Here is a 24,575-nt window from a genome sequence, read left to right as displayed (position 1 = left end):
AGAAAACTAAATTATTCTAATTTAGTTCTTCCTGTAAAAAATAGGGAGTCTTCATAAAAGGCATTAAAGCTTTATATGTGAGTCCTGGGTTATTTAAAATTGAAGAATTGTATTGGAACAGTTTGGTCTTATTACCTCATACCCCAACCATGTTTTTTTAGAACTCTAACTGGTCTTTCCCCCTAGCGTCTTGTACTGTATCTCCCTCCCCCATTCTATAAACGTTACAAAATTCTTCCTAAAATACTGTTTTCATCATATTATTTATCTTTTCAATATACTTAGTGACTTCTTTTGCTCTAGAATAAAGTTTAGAATTCTTGGTTTGGCTTTTGAAGCTTTTCCATGATTGGACCTCAGAACTGATCTATTTCAACCAAACTGGTATACTTGCACTCCCTGGAACACACCCTGTACTTTTCTCTGTGTGTCTGCTTATGCTAATCGGTAGCTTGGAATTCTTGCCTTCTCCAGCTTTTGTTTTGTCCTTTATCAGGGCTCATTTCTAATATTTCCTTTTCCACAAACCTTCCCTGATCACCAGAGTATTTCCTCTCTCCTTTCCTCGGTACATGTATTTCTATAGCAGTATCTATTGTATTATTTGTATGGCTTTAGTCATATACTTTACTACTAGGTATTTGTGTTTTAATTATAATTGTGTGTTCAATTTAATTATAAAATTCTTAAGGGAAAAAAAAATAACTTTTTATTATCTCCAAAACTTTGCACAGTGCCTTGTGGATAGTCTACATTCAGCTATTTTATAAGTATAGTATTAGGCAAACCTAGAGTGGGAGTGATTGCTGTAGGAGGTGGTGGAAGAAGTTAAGAGCTTTGGGGGAGCAGATATTTATGACTCTTGCTATGCATTATTTTGGCTGATATTTAAGAGTGAAGATTATACAAATCTGAAATGTGGTAGAGTTAATGCTGGTATAGAAAATCAGGTTGACTGATTATGCACCTAAAGGTTTCTTTTTAACTTCCTGTGTTTGGGCTTTGAAGATTAACAGGACATTCAAAATCATGCATCTCTTTCCAGAGTTACAGTTGCAAATATTACAAACTAGGCATCCTTTTAAACAGAGAGGAATTGTGGAATCACAGTAATTAGGCAATGTATTAGTTAAAGGTGGGAAATAACTGTCAGTTGATTTAATGTGAACCAAACAGATGTCTATTATATGAGTAGTCTGTGTTCCTATAAACCTCTAAGCTAAACTTTAAACTTTAAGCTGAAGAGTTGCTTTAGAGTCCAGTATTTTCTTATTAGAAATCAATTATATTTCTGTAGAGATTTAAAAAATGAACAGTATGTTTTCTATAATATAACCAGTGGAAATGGTAGGATAGAGTTTGTTTGCAGGTCATCTTCTCTGGGAATACCTGGGGAGGAAAGAATTCCTGACTGTTGACAAGGGAGAAGTCACAGTCATTTGTTCTATATATTAATCAAGTGTCACTGTGTGGTTAAGTACTATGAATAAAAAAGACATGCTCCCTTCCCTCCTGGATCTTAATCTTAAAATCTTAAATGAGAGATAGTGTATTTACAGAGTCTTATGTGCTATGATAAGGGAAATACAGGATTCAGTGAGCTCATGACTAATGGTAGATCTATTTCCTGAGACGGGGAACTGGGTAGGAGAAGTGGTAGGGAGTTGAGAAATTCATTTTGGGCCATGTCATTTGAGGTGGGGCAGAGAGAAAGACAGACAGTGAGAGAGAAATAGAGAGAGAGAGAGAGAGAGAGAGAGAGAGAGAGAGAGAGAGAGAGAGAGATTAAAGCTATTAGAAACATAGAATTTTCACTTCACTTAAAAAGAACAAACGCCTTTTTTTCTGTACTTTCCCAGCACCCTTTTCCATACACACAAAACATCTCATATCACAGTTTATGGACTCAGTGAATGATTCTGTTTTAAGGATGTTAGATGGTATGGACAGAAGTCTGTCTTAAGAGAAAAATACTTTTTGCCCCTTTTTTCCAGCAGGGACATTTTATATGTGTTAAAGACTTAGAATCCCCACATATTTTGTGAGTGAATAAACCTTTTACTGTCTTAAATATTTAATGTTTTATTTTCCCTTCTTTCAACTTAAATATACAAGTTTATGAGCAAACACTGTGTGAAGGGTGTTGTTTGTTTTAAGCAAAAGAAAAAAGGATGCGTTGGCTGAAGAAGTCAGTTATTCTTTTCTGGGTCAGTCTGAATCTGAATCCTCACATATACAAGGATTAGAAAATAGCAAACTGGGAATTGAATCCATTTCTTAATCTGTACACAAGTTATCCAAAACCGAGGAATTTGAAATAGTTAACAGATGAGGCAAATTGAGATTGTGAATACCAAACCATTCTTAGAAAACTTTAAAAACTAAATAGCTCTATGCCTTTTAAATCTTTTCTACTTTTAAAAAAATTTGTTTCTACTGTAATTGTTAGTGAAAATAGGTCAGTATCTAATTTTCATAGTCACTAAACTACTCCAACTAAATTTAGCTTAGATATTTTTCAGGCAATTATATACTTCTAAAGTTTACTTTAAATTGTGTAGTACATACCTTTGTAGAAATTTAAGAAGACTATCTTATGGAGTGTGTAGTTCAGATCATAGCATGTGACTAGAAGATGATGGTACATTAAAAATCTTGAAACATGAAGAACACATAAACAGTGGCAAGCTCTGTCTCACACACATTTTGTGTAACTGAAACTGCTGCTAATACCTGTGCAAACTAACTATGGTGTAAGTACTTGTAAATTGTTACAGTCTAACATTCTCAAAACAATAATTTGGCAGACTAATTATTTTTTAATAGTTTTAGATAGAAAAAAATGACCTGTGTCATGTGCTTTATGGAAATAGTACTTAGCATAAAAGAGCTTTATCTGACTTATTTTGGTTGGTTCGATTGTCGATTTTGGTTTGCTTCTTGAAATACGTTTTTTAAAGTTTTAATTTAGGGCATTTAAATTAGAGTATTTAACTCAGTACAATCTTTTGCACTAGAATTCATTTGGATGATATTTGGTTGGAGGAGGTTAAGTAAATATTTAATTGAAATACTGATGTAAATATTTAGTTGAAGTTTTAAGATGAAGAAATATTAAAACAGCTGAGAAATTTTCAGCTAACTTTTTAATCTTTGAAAATATTTTAATACATTTTCCATATTACTACATCTAATTGCCATCTTTTTAAACCTTTTTGTGTAAAATAAAATATAGATACAGAAAATCATATAAAACCATAGTAATTTTTTAAATGGCATTGTTGAGATATAACTCACATAGCATAAAATTCACCCATTTAAAATTCACAGCTCAGTAGTTTTTACTATATTCACAGAATTGTGCAACCATTACCACAATTTAATTTTAGAACATTTTTATCACCCCCAAAAGAAACATTGTACTCATTAGCAGCCACTCCCCATTCTCCTCCCCCAGCTCTTGTCAGCTACTCACCTACTTTCTGTCTAGGTTTTTTGTCTTTTGGGTATTTCATGTAAGTGGAATCCAGATAACATTTTGATCAGTTTCTAGTTTTTATCAACATCTTGCGTATATAAGATAGCCAGTTGTGAATAATTTAGCCTCCTTTTATAGCTTAAATAATGGCTATTTTCTCACTTTCTTGACCAGGAGAAATTATTCAATAATTGAAAGATTATAACCAAATTTAAACCAAGAATCAGGCTTTTCTCCAGTATTATAACTTTCATAAATATGTACCATTAGTCCTCACCTCCAGTAGTGCTTTTCACTGTGGGTTGCTCAGTACCCCTCAGCTTTCCCTAAAATGTTGATGTAGTAGCCATTTCTCTTCCACTTCTCAAACTCTTACTTGCATTAGTTCACTGAATGCTTCCCTTTGCAACTGGCTTGCCTGAACTCTACCTTCTTATTTCTCTAAACACAAGAATGAGGAAGAATTAAAAGCAAGAAGGGAAAATAAGAGAAGAGATTGCTCAGGTGGTGGGCCAAGGTGGTAAGAGCAGGCATAGAAATGGTATAACATTTGTGAGGAGACTGAATTAGGCAGAAGAATAAAACTTCGCAACTGCTTAGGAGACACTAAGACCTAGAGGGAAGAAATAGAAGGCAAATATGTTATAATGTAATAGAAGATAAAAAGATAGGTGAAATTTTAAATTGTTTTCAGTTCTGAATTTTGAATTTTAGTTGTATGTCAGTGAAGCACAAAGGATTTCATTTTCTGATGAGGATTAGTATCCTTGACATACTTTCTTTCCAAAATTTTGTGTAGGATTTTTGAAGCTGAACCGTAGTCATTTTGTCTTTTGGATTATTCGAAGATCTTCAGGTTTGAACCAGTGCAGAGTGGGAAACCCATTTCACCTTGGAATTATTCTTCAGAGAATTCTCACAGAATTAAAGGCATTGTCCTTTTGGGGTTTCCTAATTGGAGGGGCAGAATCTTCTTCTGGGTGCCCTATACTCAGTGGGCTGCTTCAGATGTCTAGAATTAGCCAGAGTATGGCCACTAATTGAGAAGTTGCCGCTATCAAGGAAGATCTTAATTTGATAAGTCAGGGGCCTTCTGGTTGGATTAGAATTGTTAGTGAGATTTTAGGGACTGTCAGTAAAAGTGCCCCAAAAGAGCCAGAATCCCACATATGAGATGTGATCAAAAACTATGGTGAATGTTTAAATTAAATTTTAAAAAATTATTAGGTGGTGCAAAAGTAATTGCTGTTTAAAAGGTTAAAAATAATTACAAAAACCACAATTACTTTTGTACCAGCCTAATATTACAGTAAAAGACACATTGCCATTAATTCCCCTCAAAATACTTCCCCTCGCTTGGAGCACCCTGATCTATCGTTCTTGCCACTTTCTGAAGCAGTTCCGGAAGTCTTTTTGTGAGTGTCTTTAGTTGCTGTTGTGGCTGCCTTCATGTCCTGAATCAATTCAAAATGTTTAGTACCTTTCATGGTCATTTTAGCTTTGGGGAAGAGCCAGAAGTCTCATGGTACCAGATCTGATGAATATGGTGGGTGAGGACACACCATGTTTTTATTTGACAGATACTGCCGTGTCAGAAGTGATGTGTGACATGGAGCCTTTCCGTTGTGATCACAAAATATGGTGAAGGCTGCTGCTGAGTGCCATCCAACAGAAAGGCAGAGATCTTAAATATGGGGAGCAGTGCATCGAACCTTAGTAACAGTGTGTGACAAGTTTCAACTTGTTTGGTGCAGTCAGTTGGGTGTGAGCTACGGTTGAGAGAAGTGTATTTTAAAGTGTGCCGTAAATTATCCTCCTTCATGATAATGCTCCTTGTCACACACCGCTTCTGGTATATGGCAATGTCTGTCAAAAACATGGTGTGTCCTCATCCACCTTATTTACCGGATCTGGCACTCTGTGACTTCTGGCTCTTCCCCAAAGTCAAAATGATTCAGGACATCAAGGCAGCCATGGCAACGCAACTAATGACCCTCACAAAAGAGGACTTCCAGAACTGCTTCAGAAAGTGGAAAGAATTATGGGATAAGTGTGTTCAAAGTGAGGGGGAGTATTTTAAAGGGGATTAATAGCGATGTGTCTTACTGTAATAATTTTTTTTTTATTTAAACATTCATCGAATTGTTTGATCACACCTCGTATAGCTTTAAAGTAAGTAAAGACCTATAATAAGCAAACTGGAACTTTGGGATGAGTAGAGTGTAGACCAATAGGAGCTTTTAGTACCTGTATTTGACCACTTGAATGACATATTTCAAATACTATATTCAGTTCCTTAATCAGAAATGCTGCCATCGTATTTTGTATGTAACTTTTTTAAGGACCATGTGATGAAGACAGGTTACCTTTTTTAGAACAATTGAGATTTATTATTTAACAGATAAAATATATTATCTGATTTAAATGAATTTAGTATTTGAAACCAAGTTTACAAAATATCTGTGTGTATAATTTTAATAACAAGTATTCCTGTCTTTACAAAAGAACTCTATATACATTTGATCCTTAAACAACACAGGTTTGAACTGCGCAGGTCCACTTATACATGTTTTTTTTTTTTTCCCCAATAAATACTGTAAATGTTTTTTCTCTTAGTTATGATTTTCTTAACATTTTCTTTAGCTTATTTTATTGTAAGAATACAGTATATAATACATTCAACAGACAAAGTATGTGCTAATCAACTGTTTATGTTATCAGTAAGACTTCCTGTCAACAGTAGGCTATTAGTATAATAGTTAAGTTTTGCGTGAGTCAAATTGTACTTGGATTTTCGAGTGATTGGAGGGGTCATTGCCCCCAGTTCCCTCGTTGCTCAGGTCAACTGCAAATCTTCAAACTATTTATAGCTTATTTACATTGTAGAAGGAGAAGCTTAAGAATATTTGTTGATTTAAGTAATTATAGGATTGAGCTTTATTAAAGAAATATTTAACCAGAAAAACCTGTGAAAATGTCCTGAGGAAGATTTGAAACAGAGACCTTGGCTCTGTGAATGGCAAACAAATGGACCCTGTAAGAAATTTGTACCTCTACCTAAAGTAAGATGTGAGGATTTAAAAATTGCTATGGTTTAAGTATATTAAGAAAAATAAAATACCAGAGGAGCATTTGTTAAATGAGATTAAGCTTTACTGTATAGAATTAAGGTACCATTATTTTGCTGGTGTTTTCTGATTCTCTCAGTGGAATAAATGTTACTGTAAGAGTCGAGAGAACTCTGCTATTACAGTACATATTCAATTCCAGGGAGTTGACAGGAACAGAGAGATTAGTTAATAGTTCCTGGGCTTCCAGGCGTATACAATGTCCAAGTCTTAAATTTCTTAACTCCTGCATCTGTGGAGTATTTATGCTACTTACTCTCATTAGAGAATTTTATTTTATTTTTCTCCTTCCCCTTTCTGTCATCCTCTGGTTTTAGGTTTTTTGAAGTGAACATAATTTTTGTTTTTATTTCACTCAATGGGCAAATTTACTGCATTTTATTCCTAATCCAATGTTTAAGTCATCCTTTGAGTTTTCACTATCAACAAGTTTTTTATTTCCAAAAGTGGTATTTAATTCTTTCCCAATTGCCTGGGAATTTTAAACTAAATTTTCTTTCTAATTTGTTTGGGATTTTTGGAAATCTTGTTAAAACATTTTATAAATAGTTATTTTATACCTTATATTTGCTAATTCCAATTATCTGAAGTCTTAAGGTGAGTTGTATTTATTATATGTTAACTCCTACTCATGGCAGCTTGTTCCCTTGTACATTTGGTGATTTTTTAAATAAGTTCATACTCGATTAAACACTAAACATTCCTCCATCATTTGTATAATTGCCTACAATTTTATTTATCCTTTTTGTAGCATAAAAAAAAAAGTTTCATTTTTTTAATAGTTAATACCTAATTTAATCAGACAGTACATTTTACCAGTTTCTGTAATACCTACTGCTGTTCCTTGTGTGTCACTCCTGGATTCACCTTTCTTCCTAAAGTATATCTTACTAAAGTATATCCTTTAGTAATCTTTTTAGTTACCAAGTATGGCCCTTTTTGTATGAAAGTCTATTTTACACATTACTTTCTGTTTTTAGCAAATAAAGAATTCTTGGTTAATGTTTTTCCCCCTACCATTATGAAACTTGGCAAAGCTGGATCTCTGAAAAGTCTGCTCTCTATATAATTGCTAGGTTTGTATACAATTTTTTGTGTATAATTTTTGTATATAGTTTTTCTCTCTGGTAGTTTTTTAAAAGATTCCTATTCTGTATCTTGTTACCACTATTTACTGTGTGACCTTGGACAAGTTTAAACAGAGATCATGAAAAAGTATCTATCATTGTAGTGATGATTACATTAATATATATAAAGCACTTAGGACGGAGCCTTGCATATTTTAAGTGTGATATAAATGTTAGTATTGTTTGTTTTACCATTCTTGATGTTCTGAACACATTCCCATGATATACCTAGGTATGTGTATGCTGTGTTATCTGTAGGTTCCCTGAAATACACTGTTGATCTCATGATGCGTATCTTTCTTCAGTTCTAGAAAATTCATTAGCCTTTATATCTTTGAATATTGCTTTTCCAGTATTTCTTCTTAATCTTTGTGTTTTTGTTCTAGGCAATCCTAAGTATCATTTTCCACTTTACTATTTTACATCTAGACTTTGTTCATGTAGAATTTGTTTCTTCAGTTTTTGTTTCTCAGTGAATGTTTTTCTCATGTTCAGGTTCTTTGGTTCTCTCTCTCTCTCTCTTTTTTTTTTTTTTTGGTCTCTCTCTTTAATAGCCACCTATTCTGGTTTGATTTCTGACTTTTTAAAATTCTTTTTTCCCCCTTTCTGTCTACAGTTCATTTTAACTTTGGAAGGATCCTAAACATACACATTTTAAATTATTTTCAGATTATTTTTTTCTAGATTGAATTCTTAGAGTTGTTGATTTTGTTGGCTGTCTATTAGTTTAGTTTTCCTTGTGTGTTTTGGAGTTTGCTTTTGCAGTCTCATATTAAACAAGTTTTTTGTTCTGCTTTCTTTCTTTTCACCCTTCTTATCCAGTGTTTTTGAGTGTGCCTACGTCTTGGCCTGGGGTGCCCAGTCTGAAACAATATCTTATATTGGAGGCTTGGTTCCCCTGATTCTTGATAACATCAGGATCAGTCTTATCTCTCCAAGAATAAGTAAGTCACAGGCTAAAAGAAGATCTATACTTCTGCTCACTGGACACATAACTGCATCTTCAGTGAGCTCGGGCTGCTGTACATGGGGACATTTTTAGTCCCTGTTACTATCTCTCCAGTATGTGGACTTCTCTCCATCTCTGTTACTTGAGCCCAGGAAGCTCACAGTTTCAGCTTCACAAAGTGCTTTGTATTTGCTGAGTTTATCTTTAGCAGGTGACTTGGTCTTCTTATATTTCTGTTTTATAATCTATTTTTTGAAATACATTTGAAACAGAGGAACACTTCAGAGTGTGAATATATAAAATCGTTTAAATGGAAGTCAACATTTAAAATGAACATATTGTACATATCCTTCAGAAAGGTACCAGTTTATTCTCCTTCCTTCGAGAAGTACGTATTTTTACTCCTTTGCCAGTAGTGGACATTATAAATTTTTAATCTTTGATAAAATAATGGATAAAAATAAATTTGTGTTTAGTGACTAATGAGAATTGGTCTTTGCTTCATATATTTATTGGCCAATTGTATTCTTTTATGAATTAAATTGCTGGTTCATGTTCTTTGTCCATTTCATTTCCTTTAAAGTGTTCGTTTGTTGTTTTAGAAGAGCCTTTTGTCTATGTTAAGAATATTAATTTATATATATTGCAAGTGCTTATTTTAAAAATATTTGCCACTTGGGGCGGCCGGATGGCTCAGTCGGTTGGAGTGCGAGCTCTGAACAACAGGGTTGACAGTTCGATTCCCACATGGGTCAGTGATCTGCGCCCACCACAGCTAGGTTGAAGGACGACTTGGGGCAGATGGGCCCTGGAGAAACACGGTGTTCCCCAATATTCCCCAATTTAAAAAAAAAAAAATTTTTTAATTTGCCATTTATGTTTATGAGCTGTTTTATAGTGTTGAGGTTTTATTCTCTGGAGTCACTTTTTATAACTTTGGAGCAGGTCTTTTCCTTTTTGCCATTGATGTCATACTTAAAAAGCCCTTTTTTATAATAAGATTATAAAAATATTTGCCTAGATGTACTTGCGTGGTTTTATTATTAGTATTTCAAACTTAAATCTTTAATCACCTGGTAGTTATTTTAAGATATGTGATAGGGATTCAGCTACCCTCAACAGGAGAGCAGGAGTGGAATAATAATAGGCCAGCTGTTCTAACACTATTTTTTGAATTTTTGTTCCCACAGCTTTCTTTCTAGACTCTCAATTCTATTCCACTGATCAATTCCCTCTTAAATACCATAATTTGAATTTTTTTAATCCTAGGTATTGCAAATTCTTGTGTTTTTTGGAATATTTTCGCTGTTCTCAAACATTTATTCTTTCCTATGAATTTTGGGATAATTTTATCAAAGTCTGGGAACAAAAAGACCCAGCTGTGATTATACTGAATTTATTGATTAATAAAGGGGAGAGTAACATCTTTACAATATTGACTCTTCCTATCTAAGAAAAAGGAGTGTCTTACCCTGAGTCTCTGTTCTTAAAAGTCCTGCATATTTCTTATCAATTATTTAGTTATCTATAGTTGTATTTTCTAAGAGATTATTATTATTAATAGTTTTCTTAGTCTGGTAACCTTATTGAACTTTCCTTTTTCCTAGTAATGTCTTAGATTTTGAGTTTGCCATCACATAGTCATTATGTCCAAATAATAATTTCTCATTTCATAATTTTATGCCTTTTTTAAAACCTTGACTTTTACTGCATTGATCACTATTTCTAGACATTGTTAAATAATAGGATAAGAGCAGGAATCTTGTTCTTGTTTCTTTTCTGGGAATTGTTCGAGTGACTATGCTTTCTGTTTGGTTTGAAATATGTATTAAGGAATGAATTTTATCAGATTCCTTTTAGCATATGAAGAGATGATCATATGGTTTTTCTCCTTTGAACTTTTTAAAAGACGACTTATATTAGTAGGTTGCTGAATGTTGGCTCATAGTTAAATTCCTAAAATGAATCCTACTTGGTGATTTATATTAAATGCTTATATTTTACTTAGGGTTTTTGCATTTGTATTAATAGTTATGTTTAGACTATAGGTTTTTTAGTGCTATCGTTGTCAAATTTTATGTCAGGATTATGGTATGTTTATAAAAAGAAGTGGGATTCTTTTTTTCTCTGTTCGTTAGGTAATTTAGGAGTTATGTGTTCTTTTAGACTTCAAAGATCTTGGTTATCAAATTGTCTTGCCCGGTGCACTTTTAACAGAAATTTGAAAAAAGGGTACAGTGAACTTCCATATTTACCTACATGACCAATTGTTAGCATTTTACCATATTTGTTTTATAAACTTTGTTTTTTACCCTTCTGTGTGTGTACATGCATGTTCTCTTTGCACACATAAGTATATATAAGCCAGTGCACAATCACTTACTCACTTTTTTGTAATATCTCTTTGGTCTTCTTCAACCTGGAATGGTTCTTCAGCCTTTTTGTTTCTTGTTTTTTATGAGCCCCGAAGCTTTTTTTGAGGGATAGTTCTTTGATAACTTTCTTATTTTGTTCCAGAGTGACTAGTCTTTATTCTCTCATTTCTTGAAAAAAAAATGGTAATTTGTTTTTCAAGAATATTGTCAGTTTCCTCCATATTTTCAAATTTATTAGCAAAGAATTATACAGTGTGTTCTATAAAAACTAAAACAACAACAAAACACCTTTTTATCTGTCAGGTATGTATAACCTGTTTGGTTTCTAATTTTAAATAATAGTTTTTCTTAGGCTAACTAGTGGTTTACCTATTTTACTCATGTTTCTCTCATATGACTTATTATATGCTTATGTACCTTAATCTTTCATAATATATTCCTTCAGCTTTCCTTAGATCTTGTGTATATGTTTGTTCTTTTTACTTGAGTTGAATATTTAATATACTGATTTTCACTTTTTTTAGTAAGAGAGTGTGAGTTTTCCTGAAAAAGATTTGATCATATCTTACAGAATTTGATCTGAGGTTTTTCTCATTGTTATTGTTTCTAAATATTCTGTAATTGTGAAAATATAGAAGCTCAATGCAAAGATGATTAGAAGCATGGCTTTTAAAGCAATTTTCAGATGTTTGAATTTTTTTTATTATTACCAATGTCTGCTGTTATAGCAAAGTCAGACAATATAGTCTGGATCATTTGATTTCTATTTCTCTTTCTTTTTTTTTTTTTTTTTTTTGGTTCCTGGGGTAAGGTAGGTGGTAGTATGTTAGGAAACAAAAGCTTTTGTTTTCCAATATAAAATTCAATAAATGCTTGATTTTTATTAATGTTTTAAGCATGTTTGAACAGAATATATAGTCTTAATTTCAGCACATAGTATTTTTGAGAGGTTTGCTATGAATTGTCTGGCATAAAAATATCTAGCACGTAAAATTCATAAATTAAATTATAATTTTAGAGTACACCCTTATCAATTAAAAAAGACACTCACGCTGTTTATTGCTTTATTCCTAATGCTTTCCTTGTCTGAGATTAAAATTGCAACCCTTGATTTCTTTTTGGTTGTTTTTGCTTGGTATATTTTGCCCACCCCAAAGCCCTACATTCTATGACATCTTCATTATTGAGTTTCTTATTTGATTAATATCTTGATTGCATCAGTCTATCTTTTCAGGAATGGTACATGGATGATATACTTTTTTAGTGCTGGCGTATTTGATGATATCTTTCTATTACCTTCATACTAGACCATAAATGCCAACTTTTCTGGGCATAGAATTCTTGGAATATCCCCTTTTATCCTCAACATTTATAGGCATTACTTTATTATTGCCTGTCATGTGACATTGCAAAGAAGTTTGAGGTGAGCCTGATTTGTTTTTGTTTTTGTTTGGGGGGATATATTTTGTTGTCTAAATTCTTGTATTCTTGAAATTCGTTATCTTCCACAAATTATGCTTTGGTGTTGATCAGTTTCTACTAAAATTATCTAGTATTTTCAATCATCAAGTTCACAGTTTCTCTCAGTTTGGTATTAATTTCTTCTTTTTTTAAAGTTTAATTTCTCTTCCACTATTTGATTTTCTTTTTACAATATACTAATTAAACTGTTGTTTGTACCTTTTCTCCAATATACTCTGATCCCTTTATTCTTATGCATACTTAATGATTTTTTTCTTATTTTGGTTTTTATCCCTTGCAGATTGTGTTCTGTAGGTTCTTTGTTCCTCATTATTGCTTTTCCGGTGATTTAAAATATTACAATATTTTTTTTATCTCTTAAATTTGTTTCCTTAGCTCTGCTAATACTTTTCTTATTCTAGTTTCTTATTTTTCATAGACATTTGTTCTGTTACAGCTTTGGCTGTCACAAGTCCAAAATCAGTTTCAATGGGCCGAAATCAAGGTGTCATGTCAGCAGGAATGTGCTCATTGTGGAGGTTTTAGGGAAGAATGCATTCCTTGCCTTTTCCAGCTTCTGGTGGCTGTCATCATTCCTTGGATTGTAGCTAAATCACTGTAATCTTTAAGGCCAGTGTCTTCAAATCTCTCTCTGCTCTGTCTTCATATCATTTTTTCTGTGTGTGTGTCAAACCTTCTCTGCCTGTCTTATGAGGACACTTGCAATTGCATTTAGAGGCCCCAGTATACTCCAAAATAATCCCCCCTCCCCACCATTGAGCTTCTTAACTTAATAACATCTGCAAAGACTTCTTTTCAAATAAGGTAACGTTTATAGGATTAGGATCTGATACCATTAGGAGCCACCATGTGGCCTACAACAGGTATGTTTTTGTTTTGATACTTTAGGATGAGTTGGCCACATTAGTGAAAAATCAGATTAGAATAAATCCCCGTGGATTATGTGCTGTTAGAATCAACAGGTATTCTCTTTACCAAATGAGGCAAACTCAGATGCCGTGGCGAAAAAGTAGATGAAATGGTCTGGATGCCTTCAGTAAAGAATAGTGCGGACTCTGGAGAACCCATGCTGTTGAGGGAGATGAGATAACAATATATGTGAAGGTCAAATTCAGGCTACCAGCTTGCGGTCCTGGTTGGCAGCTGCCTTTTTTTTTTTTTTCATTCCTTACAAGTTGATTTTTCTATAGTAAAATATTCTTGTTTATTTCTTATCTTTATCTTGGTGTTGAGAATAAGAATTTTTTAATGGGAATTCATCACCATTATTTTAGACTAAAGTGTTAATTTACTAATGCCATTTACCTAGGTATTCCTAGAACTTGACTCACTTCTTACACAATTCTCAGAACATGGTAATTGTTCTTAGAACAATTATTCAAAGTTGCTTATTTATCAATGAGGAAAGTTAAACGTTAAGCTCAAGGACTTGACCAAAGTCACATATTGGATAGATATATAACTTTTAAGTTTTATCTTATAAAATATATTTTCATTTTTTGATGTTTCATATATGATTTGCTGTAGTATGTGAAGAATTTAAAGACATAAAGGGAGTGTCTCCCTTTGGATAATTGGGCAATTTCCCAAGTTATTTTTACTTTATATATTTAGGATTTTGTTTTTCTAGATTGTTATTTTTAAGAAGCAGATCATTTTTAACTTTTTCTGTAATATTATTAAAGAGTTACACTAATGACAAGTCATAGAGATGAACTTAGTTTTAAGACATAGTGAGTAAGATGTTTGCTTGGCTGGAATTTTTTCTTGAATTTTTCATAAAGGAGGTGGTATGAGTACATACTTTGAGTCCTTCTGTACCTTAAAATATTTTCTGCCTCCCTGTCTCCATCACATTTGAAGACGTCAGTTGAAGGAAAATGCTTTTATTTCTTTGATTATAGCTCTGTAGTTCCTTTATTCAGCAAATGTTTATTGAAGATCTTGGGGAATTGACCTAGGATTATTTAAAGGAGTCTCTCCTGAAGAACTGATACTTAAAATCTGAAGAATGACTACAAATTCACTGGAATAAGAGCCAAGGGAATAGTTTTTTAGGTAACAGAAGTAGCATGTGTTTATCTTATTTGGAGGAAGGGAGCATGACAAGTACTAGGTACTGTAAGAAGGCCCGTATGGTTGGAGCAGAGAAGGGGGTTACGTTATGAAGCGAGATAAGTCTGGAGAAGGTTGGTAGGGTCCTGACTACTCAGGGCCTTCACGTAAGCTATGTTAAGCAGTTCTTTATCCCCCAAAAGCCATGGAATAACTTTTAGTACAGATATGGTGAAATTTGTATTTTGAAAGATTTACTTAGGCTTGGGTTTATAGAGTGAATTGGAGAAGGCTAGCATGCATGTGAAGACAAAATAGGAGGCTGGTATAGAATGATGCAGTGAGAGGTGATGGTAGCTTAAAGACTAAGGTGTTAGAGAAAAAAACGGAGCAGATTTGAGAATATTTAGGAAGTATAATCCATGGGACTTAATGATGGACTGATGGGAGATGAGGTAAAAGGTGTCAAAGGTTGTTCTTGGTTTCTATTCACTTTGATGGATAATGGTGTATTCACTGGCAAAAGGTGCATATATATGAAAGAGTGCCTAGGGAGCCAGAATGGAGTGAAAAGGGTCTACATCTAAGCCTTGAATGTCAACATTTAATGGCTTGGGAAATGAGATTGGGGCTTGCAAAGGAGACAAAGATGGAAAAGCTAGGGGCAGGAGGAAAGCTGGGAGTGTATGGCATCTTGCAAAGCCAATGGGAAAAATGTTTCAAGAGGGAGTGTTGTGTTGAGTGCTGCTGTGAGCAGTCAATCAAATGAAAGCTAAAAAACGTTCATTGGATTAAGCAACTTGGAGGAGCTCATTTTGGTGGAATGGCCAGACCTTTTTTTTTTTTTTTTTTTTTAAGAAGCTGAACTATAAAGGGAAGAGAGGCACGTGGGTAGCTAGAGGGGAATGAGTCACATAAAGACTTAAAAGTATTTTTTAATGGGTGACATTTGAATGTCTTTAAAAGTTGTACTCCAGTTGAAAGGGAGAGGTTGACTATAAAGGAGAAAAAGAGAATAATAGTATAAGGTTCCTGAGAAGATTCTTTGAAGCATGGACTCCAAAGCTCTAATAGAGATTTGTCTTAAGTGAGAGGACAGAGAGTCCTCTATTATAACAGAAAGATATGAAAATAGTATGGGTACAAATGCGGGTGGGTTTATATGTTTGGAATCATCAGGATGAGAAAAGACCTTCTGAATTCTAAAAGAATTCCTTGAGGTGATCTCATTTATTGGTTTGGTTTTTTAGGGGGTTTTTTGTTTGTTTTTTTCTGTGTTCTCCAACTGACCATTCATTGTGTATTGACATTTTTAGTTCAGTGATTGTTTTTCATTTCCATGAACTGACTTTCAAGAGGTTTTTTTTTAATTGACAGCCTAAAATTGTTTTATTCATTCATCTCATATCTTGATGGGTAGTTCCTAGTTAGGAGCTACCTAACTAGGAACGTGAATACTGAGTGCCTCCCACACCCCCCTTTAACGTCTGAATTTTTAAAAATACATGCTCTTTTTTTTCTCATTTATTTAGTCTGAGTGTTTGAAATTGGCTTTGCCAGAAATTGCAATTGGTTCAAGTCTCTTTGCTATGATTATGAGATCAGTTTTACTTAACAAGCACAATGGTTGAACCTTTATGAATGACTTTCTGGCCCAACCTTAGAATTTTTCAGTTTAGAAGTTAGTTTGGTTTTAAAAGACAAAAATGTTCACCATATTTTCTGGTTATATCATTGATGAGATAAACTCAGTCCTATGACTGTCATAATACTTTGTTTTGCAAAGTTCAGATCAACGGATAATGCTAGTATTGTGATAAAATCCAGCATGATCTCACAGTAGATTTAAGACTAGGTGAGAACTAGAATTTTCTCAGAAACTGACTTAGACTTTCATGGGCAAATTGAATCCCTTTGGAGTCTACTATTTATAGATATTGCCAACTTAATAATTTGATTAAATAAAATATTCTTTAGTGGTCCACTTATGGAAGATGACTAAAAATAGTATTTATAAGTAAATAATTTCTGGTATTATATTTACATAACCATCTGCTGTATTTATATAACTATAGTTGGCTGCTTCACCAGGATTTTACAAATTACTCAATCCTCGGACGTAAGATTTTTTTGAATCACCTATTTTCAGTATGTGAAAGTCCAACTACAAAATTATTAATTTGCCCTTGACTATATTTTTACATTTGCTATGAAGCTGGACCTAAAATTTTAACACATGGCTGACTTGTTACATTTTTACATTTCTAATATATATTGTTCAAAGATTTGGGTTTTGTTTTTAGAAAGTGTACCCTGTTTATCTTCAAAGAGTTATTTATTTGGTAGTTTTATATGTATATCTGGAAAGTAACTACTGGACTTTTCTATAAAAGAGATAGGCCCCTGTTATGTAATATCAGAATCTGGATGTGGCTGTATATGTAGGAATATAGTAATAACTAGTTTTCCATTTGCTGAGTGCCTCATTTTTGCCAGACTGCCTCATTTTTGCCAGACTATATGGCTACTTTGTAGCCATTACCTCATTTAAACCTTGCAGCAACATTCAGAGGTAAGTATTAATAAGCTCATTGTACAGATAAGAAATGCTAGATTAGTAGGTATCAGGAGTCTTAAATATAATACCTTCCTGCTCCCCTTAGCCTCGCTAAAGGAGTCAAGGTACAGAGATGAGGCAGCTTACTGTTTGCCTTAAACAGATGACTTACCCTCACCATGGCTCAATCATCTACCTACCTATGCATCTAGGCATTCTGTCTAATCTTTTCCACAGATACACCAATGCCGAGGTTCTAGCCCTACCCTGGAAATTCTGGTTTGTTAATCTTAATTTTTCAAAAGGTCCACAGATAATTTTTTTGTGAGCTATTGCCTTAGTAGTAAATGGTGCTTTAAAATCAGGTAGGCTTGAATTAGAGTCCTGATTCATCTAAACTTATCACTTGGATGACCTTGGCCAAGTTCTTTGGTCTCACTAAAGTTCTTCATCTGTAAATTGGAGATGATAATATTACTCACTTTACAGGGTTGTTGAGGAGAATGAATGAGGTAATGCTTGTAAAACACTTAGAGTTATTTTTAGAATTATTCTTAAACATTGTCTGCTATTCAGGTTTCATCATTATGTTAACCTTTGTCCAATCAAAACATTCACCCTTGCCATCATGTGTATCAACTTGGTGTCAGAAAGGTAATCTGATGCATGTGGTCATGGTCATGAATATGAACATGGTCATTCTTTGCTGAGTATAATGGGTGTGCTGGTTCTCAGGTTGCCAAATAAGGAATGAATGATGGTTAGTTTTCATTATTTACCTTCCATTAGTGGAATTGTAATGGAGGGCAGAGGAGTAGGCAGGAGATCATTTTATTGCACCAATCAGCTAGACTTCTCTGCCTCTGTATTACCCTAGAAGGAAAAAGAACAGGGAGAGGTTGCTGGTAGACTGTTTCTTTCCTTAGAGGTGGTCTTCTTCCCCTTTCTCTCCTAGCTTCTTCTCGGAGCTTAGCATCACCAACATCATCAATGCCCTGGTCTCATAGCTGCATCCTGATTGATGTAGGTACTTTTCCCCATCCCTGCCCCCTAGCATCTATCTCCCCTTCACCTCCATTACATGTCATTCTATCTTTTTCAGATTATTTTGTGTTCAGTTGTGACTCATTTGATGACTCGGACCCCAAGTCTCTACATTCCTAGGCTATTATAAATCCTGACCAACTGTTTCCCTGCTTTGTGGCCCCATTCCAATAATCAATCATTTTTGATTATTGGGAAAGGATTAGATTAGCTAAACTTTCAGGGTTGTCCACAGGGCTGTCCCTAGACCCTTTTATCTCCTTTACTATTTATACCTAATAATCATAGAGTATACTAATAATGATCCACGTTATTACTACTAGATTAATAGAATACCAGTAAATTATAGATTAATTTTGTTGTATACAGAGGGTGCCAAAGGTGCCAAAAAAATGTATACGCATTTTAAGAAAGGAAAAAAAACTGTATTAAAATGGTAATACTCAATATATACCAGTAACAAAAGATGAACAAAAGTCATGTGTATACATTTTTGGGGCACCCCCTGTATAATAAGTTTTGTTTTATATACATATACATAATTGTTTTGCAATTTGAAAATTGAACTGAACACTTATGGTAATTTAATAATTTACTGGCTTTATCAAAGACTGAAAAACCTATGGAAAAGGTAGAATTTGAGCTAGATTTTAAAGAGTGGGTATACGTTTTTTATAAGTAGGGAGGAGAGGCAAGGGATTCCAGTTAATAGGGCTGACATGAACAGAGGCTTAAAGGAAAGAGCGTGCAAATTTGGATCATTGAGAGTAGATCATTTCTTCCTTTTTCACAGGGTTGATGGAGTAGGAATAAAACTAGGTAGGTCAGAATCAAACTTTGGAAAGTTTGAATGTTCAGCTAAGATGTCTGAATTAGTGATAGGCTGTTGGTATGTCCTGTGAATTCATTGGGCTTTTCTTGATTTATATATACATACAACTCAGTTCTGAGATTCCCTAAGAAATTCACATGCATCCTTCATTGCTTGGCCTGGTTTGTATAAGTTGATAGCCACTGCAAAGTCTTCTTTCTACCTCAAGTGGTTGTGCCTTGAAGAAAGTATCAGGTCTGCAACCTTTATCCTGATGCTTTAGTTCTTTCTGTTGTCCATTCTGAGCCTGATCAATCTTTCCCCCAGTTCTTCTTGTTAATCTCCAGGATCCAAGCCAGCAATACAATGAGTGTCTACTTATTACATGAGTTGTGAATTCTTACTGAAAGCATTCTTTGTAACTCTTTCCCTCTTAAAAAGGTTATTGGATATGTATTTTGTTTATAAAATAGTTAATAACTTTCTTGTTTTTCTTCTTTTGCAGACCTACAGGATCAAGACATAATGGGAGCATTTTTAGACAAGCCAAAGATGGAAAAACATAATGCCCAGGGGCAGGGTAATGGGTTGCGATATGGGCTAAGCAGCATGCAAGGCTGGCGAGTTGAAATGGAGGATGCACATACAGCTGTGATTGGTTTGCCAAGTGGACTTGAAACATGGTCATTCTTTGCTGTGTATGATGGGCATGCTGGTTCTCAGGTTGCCAAATACTGCTGTGAGCATTTGTTAGATCACATCACCAATAACCAGGATTTTAAAGGGTCTGCAGGAGCACCTTCTGTGGAAAATGTAAAGAATGGAATCAGAACAGGTTTTCTGGAGATTGATGAACACATGAGAGTTATGTCAGAGAAGAAACATGGTGCAGATAGAAGTGGGTCAACAGCTGTGGGTGTCTTAATTTCTCCTCAACATACTTATTTCATTAACTGTGGAGACTCGAGAGGTTTACTTTGTAGGAACAGGAAAGTTCACTTCTTCACACAAGATCACAAACCAAGTAATCCGCTGGAGAAAGAACGAATTCAGAATGCAGGTGGTTCTGTAATGATTCAGCGTGTGAATGGCTCTCTGGCTGTATCGAGGGCCCTTGGGGACTTTGATTACAAATGTGTCCATGGAAAAGGTCCTACAGAACAGCTTGTCTCACCAGAGCCTGAAGTCCATGATATTGAAAGATCTGAAGAAGATGATCAGTTCATTATCCTTGCATGTGATGGTATTTGGGATGTTATGGGAAATGAAGAGCTCTGTGATTTTGTAAGATCCAGACTTGAAGTCACTGATGACCTTGAGAAAGTTTGCAATGAAGTAGTCGACACCTGTTTGTATAAGGTAGCTAGACTTTTTTTAAAAAAAGATAAAATAATTAAATGCCATCTTAAGTACTACTGTAGTATTAAATCATCTTAGGACCTGTAATTCTCAGAAATAAGTTTTTGGCACAATTGCAGGATATTCTTCACTGGTTATGAAACTATAGGAACACTTTTTAGAAATAAATTACCCAATTACCAAATGTGCGAAAGTTATAATCTAAATGTTTAGTCTCTTAGCAACCATGACTACTTGAGCTTTCTAATTATCAAAGGTAGAAGGATTATATCAAAGCGCATGTTTTAGAAAAGGGGATGGTGAGGCATTAGACCTCAGTGTCTATAAATAAAAAGTATTTTAGGATTTTAAAATTTTATTTTTACCGTGGTATCTCAGTACATTTCGTACTTTGAGACTATGGTCTAATGAATCTGTAGCACCAACAAAGAGAATTCAGTGATCATCTGGTGTGATGTAATAGAAATAGTGTTGGACACAGAGTCAGAAGAACTTGGTATAAGACTGTATGACTTCAGGTAAGCTGTTTAAACTATCTGGAAAATCAGATTCAGCTATTAGTAAATTATGACTCAGATTCCACTTTTTCTCTTCTGCATTCTACTCTTTTTAAAAATTATTCAATACCTTATCATTTGCTACATTTTATAGTTTTCCCCCAAGATTATTTTTAGTATTAAATCTTTTGTATTGTTTGCTTAAAGTGATGGTATAAGGTCAATTTTCCCATATAGTGAAATTAATAGTTAAAATGTAAAAGTTCAATTACTAATAGGAAGGGGATTTGTGGGGAGTCCAACATTGATTCAAGTATCTTTAATTACAGCATTTTGAACACCTAGGTGTCTTTAAAAATGAATATGCTTTCTAAGTTGTCAATTTTTTTGAATTATGAAAGTTAAAAACTGGTTTGTAAACTTTATGTAGTTTTACTTCTAATTCCATATTTCTACTTATGAAACAAATTAATTAGCCCCTCAATTTATTATAATTTATTATAGGTCAAATTTTTTTGTAAGAAATACCACTAGAATTTTTCATTTTGTTGAGTTGAATGTATGTCTATGTGTTTAGGTATGACTTCAAGTTAAGTAGGCCACCAGTAAATGTTCAGAAATATTTTTATTTTATAGAATTTTTTAAAATATTTGTTGCAATGGAATTTAACCTGTAGTATTTCTCTCCTGTCTTTTAGAGTGTTGGTTATACTATATATACCATATGTGTATGGGGGAGGTGCCCCCTGCACAACATTTATTTTTCCTTCTTAAAAATAATACGTATTTTCATTAGAAGAAGTATAATTATAATTGGCATGGCTGTAAAGTTTCTCAAAACTTTCAAGAGAAAAAAGAAAACCAAAATATTTTCTCAAACTCTTTTCTTCCCAGGGAAGTCGAGACAACATGAGTGTGATATTGATCTGTTTTCCAAATGCACCCAAAGTATCACCAGAGGCAGTGAAGAAGGAAGCAGAGTTGGACAAGTACCTGGAAAGCAGAGTAGAAGGTGGATCATTTAACAAAAATAAGTAGCTTTATTAAAGAAAAACCTCAACACAATCAAACTTTAACATTTTAGCTTCTAGATCTTTACATGCCTTTGACATCTAGTGTTTAGTGTACGAAAGTGGGAAAGGGCATTTCTGTAGTAGCTGTTTAGATGTTTGCGATTGTTTTATCAGTTACATTAGAAATAACAACCAGTGTGTCCCTGTACATTCTGTTCAGGATACTTTTATTTAAAAAGGCTCATGTATTTGTATGCTTTAAAATTCTTAATGAATTCAGTGGCATGAGTAATCTTACGCCAGGGAAGTTTGATTTGTGGTTTACTTCATTATAAACAGATTATTTTTGATGGTGATAATTTGAATACCATCTTTCTCTGTAAAGCTATGTATGTGAATTTAAGATCTATAGGAGTTTTGTTTTGTTTTTAATAACTTGAAGATCACATCCTCGTTATTAACAACTTTCATGTGCCACAGTTTTTAAAAATTTATTTTAAACTGTTTTAAGGCTTTCTTGCCTAAGCCATAAACTGCCTCACCTGGACAACATAGACCTGAATAGAAGAATACTAGATCTCTACCTGGCAGAAATGTAAATGCTGAATAAAATCAAGAAATAAGTTGGGAATTCCAGGAGTATATTTATCAGAATTCTGCATATTACTTTGAGACAATTAGAAAGATGTTTGTAACTCTCAAGTGTAATGCCTTTAAATAAATATTTGAAAAAATTTAAAAGCTCTTTGATGCAGCTACTACTTGATATAAATACAGAGGATGCCAAAAAAAAATGTATACACATGTTAAGACAGGAAAACTATTAAAATTGTAATAATATATACTGATGACAAAAGATAAATACAAGTCACGTTTGACTTCTGCAAGGACAAGAGGTGCTCAAAGTGGTGACCATCAGCGTCCAGACACTTCTGATGATGGCGAACTACTGCTTGAGCAACACTGACCAAAGTGTCCACTTGTATCTCTGTGCATGCCGTTTCAATTTCTTCCTGAAGTACCGCCAGCATAGCCAGTTTTCTACGGTACAGCACATCCTTTAAGGTCCCCCCACAGGTAGAAGTCAGGAGAATGTTCTCAAATTTCAAATACCACTTCCAAATGGTCTTGCGCTCATCAAACAACCGTGTTTCCACCATTTTCTTTGACTGTCCTTCCTGTCGCATGGTAACACTAGCATGCATTTGATTAACGCCATCTTTTGAGCGAATGTCATACTACACGTTGCTACTGTAATTCAATTCAACTTTGAAAAGTAATACATAGATAACATTTCTTAAAATGTGTATACATATTTTTGGCACCCCGTATTAATTCTCCCCAGAGAATTCCAATTTACTGCATATGTGCAATAAGCATGTAAATTATGCAGTTTCTTTAAGCATGAAAGCTTGACATGGCTATAATAGCTTTAAAATGCATTTTGTGCTCCTAATGTCTTTACTTTGCACGTTAAAGACCTCTAATAGCATGTAAGCATTGACCTACACACTACTAAATCCTGCTGTGCCTACATTATTAAAATTAATATACATTTTAATTTTTTCTCCCCTATTACTGTTTGATATCAATTATAATTGATCTAATATTAAAATCATGATTGATTTTTGACTTACAGTAAACCTAGAGCTGCTATTACATTTTTATTGCTCTCCCCTGGTTGGTAGTAATATATCTAGTACTATGTGAATGTACTGTTTAGTATTTCATTCATTGGACATACTATTTAATGAGTGTGTTTCCTCAGTATTACGAAGGGTCTTAGAATTTTTATATTTTAAATGAATCATTTCAACATAAGTTATTTATATATAATACAGGAAAATAAAATATTTAGAATGGTACCAAGTCGTATCACGTTGGTTCAGACTGCTGGTTAGTGGAAAAGTATGAAACCATAGGAGGAATACATATTGGGATAAGTTGATACTTAATTTATTGGCATTTTAGCTTGGGCTTACATGTTTTCTTACTGATTTAAAGAAAGAAGAAGTACTTTAGTTTTATTTACTATGAAATGGGATTAAATTTTAGAAATAAGTTTCTAATTTTCTTTTTAGTGTGCACTCTTAAATTTTTGATGCAATTGTAAATTGCTTTAGATACATAATTTTATGTTGCACTATTAAGTTTTATATTGCTTATTATCAAGCAAGAATTGCCACCTGAACAGAGTTTACATTATAATACTCAATATTTTTGATATGTTGTTGTGTTAGTACACTTGTATCGTTCAGTTGGAGATCATTATGTCATAAATACGATATTCTTTACTGAGATTTGATGAGACTGAAACTAGAGAATAAGTATTACATTAATTAAAACTGTTACTTTATTTAAAAACATAGAAAGAATGTAACTATTTGCATTGTAAAAGTTATGTCTTAAAAAAGTGAAAAATACTCCATTTAGCTTCTAAAACACACACCGAATACCTTTTTCTCTCTTTCTTTACATGCCTTCACTAAATTGCTGTGACCTACTAAAGCTCATTTTATTTGTTTTGAATACTTTTGGCTTCTCTGTCTATACCACAGAAAAGGACAGGCTTTTCAGCTCTCCTCCTATTATCTGTGCCCTTCTAAATACTTGATTCTCTAGGGTTCTCAAAAGATTCAACTCATAATTTAAACCATACCGCCTAAGTTTGTGGTCCTTCTAAGCCAATTTAAGATTCAT

The 24,575-nt window shown here is 33.7% G+C and overlaps 1 protein-coding gene across 8 annotated transcripts in view; it reads left to right on the top strand.

The window, feature by feature from the left end:
* The window catches only part of PPM1A (protein phosphatase, Mg2+/Mn2+ dependent 1A), a 42,284-nt gene that overhangs the window by 6,207 nt on the left and 11,502 nt on the right, over positions 1–24,575 (top strand). For 6 of the 8 annotated variants that reach the window (XM_074327406.1, XM_019750765.2, XM_074327405.1 and 3 more), the window contains 2 exons: positions 19,512–20,365; positions 21,757–21,874. In XM_074327406.1, coding sequence (XP_074183507.1) covers positions 19,532–20,365; positions 21,757–21,874 — 952 coding nt within the window. In that variant the 5' untranslated portion in view covers positions 19,512–19,531. Of the gene's footprint in view, positions 1–8,655; positions 8,678–18,127; positions 18,175–19,511; positions 20,366–21,756; positions 21,875–24,575 lie in introns of those variants that run through there. The other 2 variants (XM_019750768.2, XM_019750766.2) reach the window with 2 other exon arrangements.

This window comes from Rhinolophus sinicus, linkage group LG03, assembly GCF_036562045.2.
Source record: "Rhinolophus sinicus isolate RSC01 linkage group LG03, ASM3656204v1, whole genome shotgun sequence".
Lineage (NCBI taxonomy): Eukaryota > Metazoa > Chordata > Mammalia > Chiroptera > Rhinolophidae > Rhinolophus > Rhinolophus sinicus.
Note: the sequence above shows the minus strand (reverse complement) of the source record. Positions and strands in the feature narration are given on the sequence as shown.